General features: G+C 46.1%; 1 protein-coding gene across 4 annotated transcripts; it reads right to left on the bottom strand.

Annotated features, from left to right (window-relative positions):
• Window positions 1–406: 406 nt before the first annotated feature.
• ZFAND2A (zinc finger AN1-type containing 2A) lies at window positions 407–3,554 on the bottom strand. 4 transcript variants are annotated; one of them, XM_050317450.1, is made up of 6 exons: window positions 3,425–3,554; window positions 2,727–2,821; window positions 1,920–2,048; window positions 1,567–1,718; window positions 959–1,048; window positions 407–548 (listed from the first exon to the last, which is right to left on the bottom strand). In XM_050317450.1, exons 1-6 carry the CDS (start codon window positions 3,477–3,479, stop codon window positions 539–541), a joined length of 531 nt encoding a protein of 176 aa, XP_050173407.1. In that variant the 5' UTR covers window positions 3,480–3,554; the 3' UTR covers window positions 407–538. The 4 variants fall into 4 exon arrangements, with proteins under 4 accessions (XP_050173407.1, XP_050173406.1, XP_050173408.1 ...); XM_050317449.1 differs by having other exon boundaries at window positions 407–1,048; XM_050317451.1 differs by lacking the exons at window positions 407–548; window positions 959–1,048 and adding an exon at window positions 1,053–1,182.
• Between the last annotated feature and the right edge of the window lie 5,773 nt (window positions 3,555–9,327).

Genomic DNA, 9,327 nt, shown 5'->3' with positions numbered 1-9,327 from the left:
GGGGCAACAAATGATGAAGAATTATATATACAGCAGCAGCTTTCATTGAGTGAATTGTTCAGGCAAGGCCCAGAAAAACTAGGCATGGATAATAAATCAAGTACTTCTACTGACATTCAGAAACCAAGAGGCAGCTTATATAGAACTTCCTAATGCTGATGTTTGTCACATAGAACACTGCACTGTGTGCTAGATCACTTCCAAAGGGATTGAGACATATGAGAGCAGCTTGTATTTCAGATTTTCATTTTAGGGCACTCATAGTTCAGACTTTGCATGACCTAAGCAAAGCTGGCTGTGTTTCATACTAATTGTAATCTTCTTTCTACCACCATTCCCCAGTTTCCTCCATCAAACATTTTTCACAGTGTTAAAGTTCTTATTCCAAACATAGGAACAAATAAAGTTGGCTTGGAAAGTTTATTGAATACACAAAACATGATACAAAAATAAAGTTAATTGCATAGAAATTTAAAGAGATAGAGAAAATATAAAGTTTAGACAGAGAGAGGTTTGATCCAGATATGAAGAGCCTCTACTACCTGCACCTGAAAGACATAAGAATGCACTGTAAGGGTTACACAACTAGAACTTTCATTCACAAGGAGACATAATATGCCAGGGAAGAGCTTGGGCCATTGATTTCATTCAGGTGTTTGCTGTGCTTTCCTCAGCACTCTGATGACAAACCATTTTTCCAGAACTTGGCCAAGCCTCACTCTGAGCAGCTGGGAGACCAACCTGCAGTTACAACAATTTGATGTCCTGATGCTTGTGTCTATTTAGCTACTTTAGTCACTCAGAATAGAAAAGCACAGATTTACTTGTGCTGCCAGAACCCCTCTGCTGCATTCCCAACTCTAGAGTCGCTGGAGGTATGACAGTGGCACTGCTACACCATGTTGACACCAGCCTATTTTTAAGCAATATTTGTCTTTTCCCCTTCTACAGCTCATACCTGTTGTGCTGAAGATTCCCATTAGATGGCACTCCAATTGCTCCCGGGGATTTGAGGGCAGTGTGAGAGGCTCTCATCAGAGCTGCATATCTACAAACAAACACAACCAGGCTCAGCACCTATGCACTCTGCCTGTAGCTTCACTCTTTCATCCAATTTATTCATCTGCATCTGTCACACAAGTCTCACAGTCCTATTGCACAGAACAGTGATGGTAGATCTGCCTGCAAGAGACAGATTTTCATTACAATTAAGTTTAAACTTGGTTTCATAGTGTATTGATTATTCTTGGTTACTTCGAGGTGCTGGGCACAGCTTTAGGATTCTGGTAATTTGATCCAAAGGGAGCTTGAGTTGGCCAGTGCCTGCTCTCAGTTAGGAGAGACTGACACAGGTAAGCTTGGAAGAACTTAGGAAAGCATTTGACAAGCTTTTCCCTTTGCTCACAGACTTTCAGAAACTAAGCCAGAGATACCAAGAGGAAATTGTGGCTATTTCATTGATATGAGCAGTAGTTTAGACAACTCCCTATTTGTCCAAGCTCCACACCAACCTGATACCAGCTCTGAAATCTCAGCTTGAGCTGAAGAACCCTAAGTAGAGCTTACCCTGCCTTGGAGGTGGGGTGGCTGCTCCCTTTGCAGTCGTGATCCAGGGGATGCCGATGTTTTATGCAGAAGTTGCCGCCACACTGTTCACAAAGCACCTTCATCATCTCTTTCCTTTTGCAGCCTGGCTTTAAGCACTTGTTTGTGAAGATCTAAATAAGAGAGGAAAGTAAGTTTGCGATGTTTGCTTTCTGTGAGCAGCTTCCCAAGCAACGACCAAGCTGAAGGGCAAATGTTCAAGCACCCTTAGAGTTAGGATGAAACACAGCAAGTTTCTACACATTCTGCTGTCAGAAGTTCTAACTTCACAAGCATTAGGAAGGCAGTTTAGACTACAATAGTGGTTTCCTTACCCTCTTTTGCTGTGCTGGATTGTATTTGCAGTTTTTATCCATGTGGGCTCCAACCACAACATCTGGTATTTCCCCCTTCTGCACTGGGATGGGGGTGTTACAGAGTGGACACACTGGGACCTGCACATTCTAAGAACACACAACACAGTTGAGAATCACAGAAGCATTTTGGTTGGAAAAGACCTTTAAGATAATCAGGCCTAAACATTATAAGTCCAACTCAATTTTTCTCCCCTTACCCATGGGTGACAGAAGTGCATTCACAGGTGTTTCATGTTCTCATTCACTAATGCTTTTAAAGATACACTTCCCAACAGTAACTGCAAATCACTACCCAAAAAACAGACAGTCCTGCTTTACAAATCAATTTATAACAACATATTTGGTAAGTCGACTTTCAATATCCCTCTGGGTTTTCTAGAATTACAGCCTTTGAACATGTAAAGCCCAATTATGAGCTAGAGATCAAGTCTGGCCTCACTATTCTATTCTGTCGTTTCATGTTTGCTGTCCTTCAACTTAAAGAACTTGGACTGCAGAAGGTTTTAGGCCACAATACATTGCTTAAAATATAAAGCAGTGCTCTCTGGGAAGCTGCAGTGTAAATGAAAGAAAACAAAATCTAGCAGTACTAGCCCCTGAAATGTCATGTTTCTATATATCTGAAATTCAGATGTGTCATGAACTTGCACCTTGTGGCTTTCCCATCCGCTTTTATTGAAACCACAGGTCAAGTTTTAGAGCAGCCTTTATAAATGACTTAGCAATTCCACAGGGTGAATTCCTGACTCACATTCAGGAACTTACCTTCTTGTAGGCAGAGCTGCACTTGTGGTCATCATAACGGATGTGATCTTTACAGAAGACTTCCCCACATGCATCACATTTCAGAGGAAGGAAATCTGGGAGAAGAATAAAAAAAGGAAACAGATTGTCATGGAGCAGAGCTAACAGCTCTAAGGGTACTCACAAAGCACTACAAATAAATTCTAAAGCAACTAATTTTTGTCTAGTCACACTCCAATTATGTTGAGAGAGAGCATGCCATTCTTTATAAATATTAAAACTAAAAAAGCAAGAGTGATGAGTTTTCCTTGGTTTTATCCACAGCATTAGATGAGCACAAGGCACAAATACCTCAGGAGCTCTCTGAACACAGAAACTTTAGTGAGGCCCTAGTCGAGAGCTTGGAATTGAAGTACAAATCCAAAGCCTACACTCGAAAGTCTTCTTATTCTTAAAATAACATCCCTTAATCTTTTTATTCTTTAAAAACCATCCTTTAATAGTTTAACACGTACGAGAACAAAACACACCGGGCTCTGCTATCACTCTTTCCCCGGACCTACTAAAGGGGGACTCCAGCAGCAGCGCTGGCATCTGCCGCTACCCACAGCCTCGGGGTACAGGGGCAGCCCCCAGGATACAGGTTATCCCACCCTGACGAGCCCTCCCGGAGGATGCAGCCGCGGGAGTCGGTCCCCGTTGGCGGCGGCCGCGCTTACCCAGCTGTTTGCAGGCGCGCTCCGAGCAGTGCTCGCCCAGCCAGGGGAGCTCCATAGCGCGCACGGGCCCGAGGAGGAGCAGGAACACAATGCCGAGCCCGGCCCCGCCGCCCCGCGCCTTTATCGCCCGTCCCGCTGACTCAGCGCCCCCCGTGCTGAGTCACGCTCCCGCCGCCCGCCCGCCGGTAATGACGTCACGCCCGCCCGAGCCAATGGCGCGCCCCGACCGTGCGCGTGCCTGGCGGGCGGCCAATGGGCGGCCGGGGAGGCGTGCTGAGTCATGGCAGGGGGCGGGGCCAGCGGGACAGGGAGGGGCGAGGGGATGGGGAAGGGAATGGGAAAGGGTTGTGGATGAGGCTGGAAATGGGGATGGGTGTGAGGATGAAGATGGGCACTGGGGTGGGAAAGGAGCTGGGGCAACAGGGTCTGGGGAAGGGCGTGGAAATGAGTTTTGGGGGTGGGGGAGTGGGGTGTGAGATGGTGTGGTGATGAAGACAAAAGGGCTCTCCAGCTTCCCCAGGGAGTCGCCTCCACATGACACAAGCATTCCCATTCCTGCAAATTCCCTGTTGTACAGGTGCTCAAAGGGATGAGAGTGCGGGGCTGTCCTGGCCATGGGACCCATGTCTCAAGTAAGGAAGAATGACACAGAAAATGTTGGACTGGTGTGTTACAGATCACACCTCAGCCCTTTGTCTTTTCCATTTTTATTTCATTTTTTCATCAAGACTTCAGCTGCTACACCATCCCTCTGGATTGCAGTGCTTAACTTACATTGCTTCAAAATAAATCCGGAGAGCTTGATGAGAGCGTGAATTCATTCACAACAGGCTAATGCTCAGGGCCCCACTGCATGACTTAAGTGTGTGCTGACTGGTCAGGGTGGACAAGCAGCAGCTGGGTTTGCTCAAGTCAACCAAATAAAGACTTTTCCAGTTGGTCTCTAACTGCTTATCTCACTTTGACAAGGCACCTCAAGATCAAGGTGTGTTTTAGAAATGTTGATCTTTGAAGGTGTGTAACAAACTGGCTTTGCACAGGGGAGGTGAGGACTGCTGGTTTGATGACATTTGTTACAGGATTGAGAAATGTTGTTCTGCCCCTGCTCTCCCCAGAAAACACCTGACTGCTGTAGTACATGACTCAGATGCTGAGTGGAACAATGAGGTCAAAGGGGAGCTTTGGGAAGGCATGTGCTGATTGACTGTGAAGGTCAGTTTGTGCTGTTGAACTCTGGGAATGGCATGTGCCACTCCTCCATCCTCCACATCATCCAGCCCCATGGTACTCCTGTGACTGCTGCTGGGCGTGCCAGCTTACAGCTCACCCATTTGGTGCTCTTCCCAACAGCACAGTCCTGCTAGACTAAAATTATGCTGTGTCATCAGCCAGACACTCTTCCCAGGCCTTCCCACTTAATTTAATTTTTCCTCCAAAAAAAGACCATAAAATTACCAAATCTCCTCATTTAAAGCACCTATTCCACAGAACAACTGCGCTAACAGCACATTGCATTCTACCCCAGGTCTTTGGTTTGCCAAGGGCAAACTCTGATTTCATCTCCTCTACTGTGGCATTTGCTGCATGTGGTGGTTGCTTCTTGGGGCCTTCTGGGACAGCGGTGCCACATCCATGCTGGGAGCACCCACAACCTGCCCTGGGACACCCTGGGATTGTGGCATAGCCCCACAGGGAGATACCAGCTCAGGTCGGGAGCAGTGGGAAAGGCATACGGGGGCATATTACAAAGGAGGAAACAGTAAAAAATATCCAGTAACAGAAAGTCCAGTTACCCAAGGTACTTCAAGAGCCACAAGAAGTGCAAAGAAAATCACATGTCCTGCTGAACTCGTAGGCTGATTCTTCCCATACAAAGCACCTGCCCAGTGCCTGACAGGAGTGGGACCCCAGTGAGGGCTTGCCAAAAAGCATCAGGGTGAGCTGAGCAGAGAGGAAGAGGTACTGGTGTCTTCGCTGGCTGATGCTGCCCTGCAGACTGGAGAGCTGCTGCCAAAGGGATCAGGTTTTATGGTGGGGAAGGGAGGAGTTTGCGTATGGATAACAACAGAAATGGCTCTGCTCAGATTAGATGCTCTTAAGGAAGTCTGTAAATCCCGAGTCTGGAAACCCACATAGTACAGGCAGCCGTCTTAATAGAAATGAGGATTAGAAATTAGCCGAGGTCTTTAGTGATATTTTTAGAAGGTTGCTCCTGACAGGTTAGGCTGCTGAGAACCAGAGGAAAGTGCCGAACCCTGTATTACTTGGGAAAGGATCACACAGTGCAGGGTGTGATTAGAGGCTGGATAGCTTAGCAACAAGGGGGATAGGTGGGTTAGGGCTGATTCGGGAGGAATTAGCAAGGGAAATTGCTTGAGAAGCAGAATTTGATTAGGGGCAGCCAACATGGATTTATGAAAGGAAGGCTATGTGTAACTAACTTGCTGGAGTCTGGGGGAGGTGCCATTCCCTGGCAGCCTGCAGTGTGTTAGTTTTATGTAACCTGATTTGCACAAGGAAGGCCTGGCCCCTTTGGCACTGGAGTGGTGGCACTGGGTGCAATGGATGGGGATACCTCCCTCCCTTGCCTCTGCATGGGCTCTCTGCCTCCTCATTCCCCATCCATCGCTTCTACTTCCTTTCTATTTTTTTAAGGGAGGAGGACTATTGCTTTTTTCCATGTCCCATGCTTCTGCTCTTTGTCCTTCCCTACGTCTCCCTCCAGTCCATGAGATTGCCTCTTGGTGGGCTATTAAACACCACTGTACCTCCAGTCCAGCCTGGAAGAGGCCAAGCACAGAGGAACAATGGCCAAGGGAGACTTGACCCAGCTGAAGGGACTGTCACACTGCCCAGAAGAGAGAGAGAAAGTCTTCAAAAGCCTTCCCTGTTCCCTCTGTAGTGGCAGCTCTAATTGCATGGCTGGAGAAAATCTGTGCTACTTTTCAACACCACAGCTGACACGATGGAAAACCCAAATTGGACAGCCCAAGGGCAACTTTGTTTTCTCCTGTACTGCCAGCCTGTGAAGCCAGTGGGACATTGGTGGGATAGCAGGGGAACAATTGTCCAACATCACTGCCAGCTACAGACATGACATGGATGGGGAGCTGGGGATCTGGTTCCATCCTATCTCTTGGGGCAGGGTCTGTTCCCTTCCCACCTCCCTGGGTTATAACAGGCAGCATGGCACAGAGATTCCCATGGCCAAGACAAACAGGTCCGTCCACCTCTTCTCCACCTTGTGTGCCCCAAACTCCTCCCAACACACTCCAGAAGACCTGGACAAATCCTCTGGCCCTGATGTCCCCAGAGCCGCCTCATTGCCTGTGCTCCTCCTGCACCAGCATCATGCTTGTTGCTCCAGCTGCAGAGCCACTGCTGTGGCATTAACATTTGGGTGACTCCAGCTCATATTTACCTTTTCCAGGTCTCTGAACTCCAATCCCAACGTCCTGCTTTTCAGCTCATAATTTTGTACCAGGCTCTTAAAACTGAATTTTATTTTTATTGCAATGACCCTGTGGTGCTGCCAGATCCCTCTGTGGAGGAGACATGACATCTCCATTACATAGCTCAAATAAGTGTCTTAAAGAGACCACACACAAAGGAACCTAATGGTACCTATTTTTATTAGGTTTATTACAGGAGGGGAAGTAAAGCAGTCCGATCTCCCCACAGGATACTCCGTTAACAGCAGCAGACAGAGAGGAGAGATCTGTGGAGGCGGATCAGTTTTCCAAGAATATTAGCTACTGCTGCTCTAAAATTAGAGTCTTGGGAGAGCAGACAGGTTGACATAATTGAAAGGGCTGTCTTATGGGATGACATAGTTAAACGAGTCCATGATCAGCTTTAGAGTGACAGCTCGGCGACTTCTTCTAATCCTCGAAGGAACGCTGAGTTGCGAGGCTGTGATTTAACTAGTCCTGGATCTTATCTTGTGACGATGTCAATATTATTAGAACCCGATTCTAAAGAGATACCTCCAAAATCACTGTACACGAACTGACTGGCTTTACAGGCACGATTCTCCTGCAGCTTCACCCTGCAAACCCCGTAGTTGATGCAAACACTCCTCTGCTGCCCTTCTTATGTACCCACTTCTGTCCCTGTGGGCTGGGCTACAGGGGCAGACCCAGAAACAGGATTAAGAACCTCATTTCAGGATGGAGCTGAAAAATGTCCTTCAGCTGCCCATTTTATTCAACATAATTTAATAGCAAACACAAACTAACAAAGTTAGAGGTGAAATATAATAGCAGGAACCCCATAAAAAGTAACCTAATCTGTAAGATAAATAGACAACACTTTAGCCTGGGGAGATAGCAAATAAAAGAGAAATATGAGCACAGCCATTCTCAATTCATAACTAACTTTAAAGAGAAATAATGAAGATGAGTTCTCCAACTTTTAATGCCCTAAGATTCTTCTCAACCAAAAAAAAAAAAAAAGTGTTTCTAATGTTTTCCTCATACACTCTCACAAGGTGGGTTTCCACCACCAGCCAAATTCCCACACAAGCAGACACCATCAGAAATGGAAATGATTCAGAGGGGCCCTACTGCAATTCCTGACGGAGTGGCAAGCACCGGAGATGGAGCTCTTCTGAACCTTCATGCTGGTGGAACCTCTCTGTCGCCTTCAGTGGCCACCTCCTGCTGCCTTGTTTTGGATGCAAACCCAACGCCTTCATGGTGGCATTAATCTGACATTTATTATTTTAAGGTTTTTTTAGCCATTTTTTGTTAGTGCCTACTTTAACTTCAAAGACTGGGATTTTCTAAGCAGCCTGATGCATTTAGGCACCTAAATCCCATTGAGTTTCAAGTGTGTATCAGCCCTTAGGCTCCTTGGCAAATCCTTGCTAAGTGCCTAAGGGCTCATCTCTGCAGCCACTGTTATGCTGCTGGATTTACACAGATACCATTACACCAGCATGAGCTCACTTCTTCGATAGAACACTTGTTTAAGACCCTCTTTCTAAATGATGAAATAAACTGGAAAAGGCTTCCTCTAATGGCTACTTTTTGGTGATATATACCTGTAAAGAACGTTAAATTACCTCTTTGGGTTATGAAAAATAAAAACAAAAAATTCTGCTTTGTAGACTGAACTTCAATTCGAGACTAAATGCTCCTAATCCCAGCTCTTGGCCTCCAGGGGAAATCTTGGATTTGGTGTTTTAGAGGTAAAACCCGCCATATGTCCCACTGTCTCTGATATGCACTATTTCTCCAATCCCCTTCTCAAGGATCCAGGAAGGATCTGTATAGGAGGAACAAAACATCAGCAAAATTAAGCCGTTTCCTTTGCTGTTGGGGAATGTCCCAACCCAAAAGGAAAGAGCACAGACAGCAGCTGAGCTGGCAGTGGGACAGGTACAGAGGGCATGTACCTCAGAAAAGGCTATCTCAAAGTGTGGAAAACATTACAACAGCATTTCTAATTGTAGTGGAAAAATAAATCCCTTATCAGGTGATTTCTAGTCACAGATCAAACACTAATGTCTTACCTAGCAGAAAACAGATTAGAGGTCTCTGTGGCAGACTTCCTGGGATAATTATTGTCTTTTTGCAAGTCCATACTGCAAACATCTGTGACAGGACCCAGTCCATCACTACTGAGCCCCACATTTCCTAGGCACTAGCATGATGACATCAATTAGCAAGGGAAGTTAGATCCCAAATCCTCCCTATTGCTTGAATAAATTCCTCCTGCTTTTGAGTTAAAGTGTTCCACTGAAAACTGAGATGCTGTCCTTAAGTACTTCAACAGATGATGATTTACTAAAAGTGCCAAACCTTATTTCTCCTATCTTTATGTAGATTAATGGAGCCATCCTTCTTCCCATTTTGTAGCACTAAGAAATACGCCTGAACCCTCATAAGTGGGGTTGGGTT

Source organism: Myiozetetes cayanensis, unplaced genomic scaffold, assembly GCF_022539395.1.
Source record: "Myiozetetes cayanensis isolate MyiCay16 unplaced genomic scaffold, myiCay2020 scf20-37, whole genome shotgun sequence".
Taxonomy (NCBI): Eukaryota; Metazoa; Chordata; class Aves; order Passeriformes; family Tyrannidae; genus Myiozetetes; species Myiozetetes cayanensis.
The sequence above is the reverse complement of the archived record's forward strand: the minus strand, read 5'-3'. Positions and strand labels throughout refer to the sequence as shown.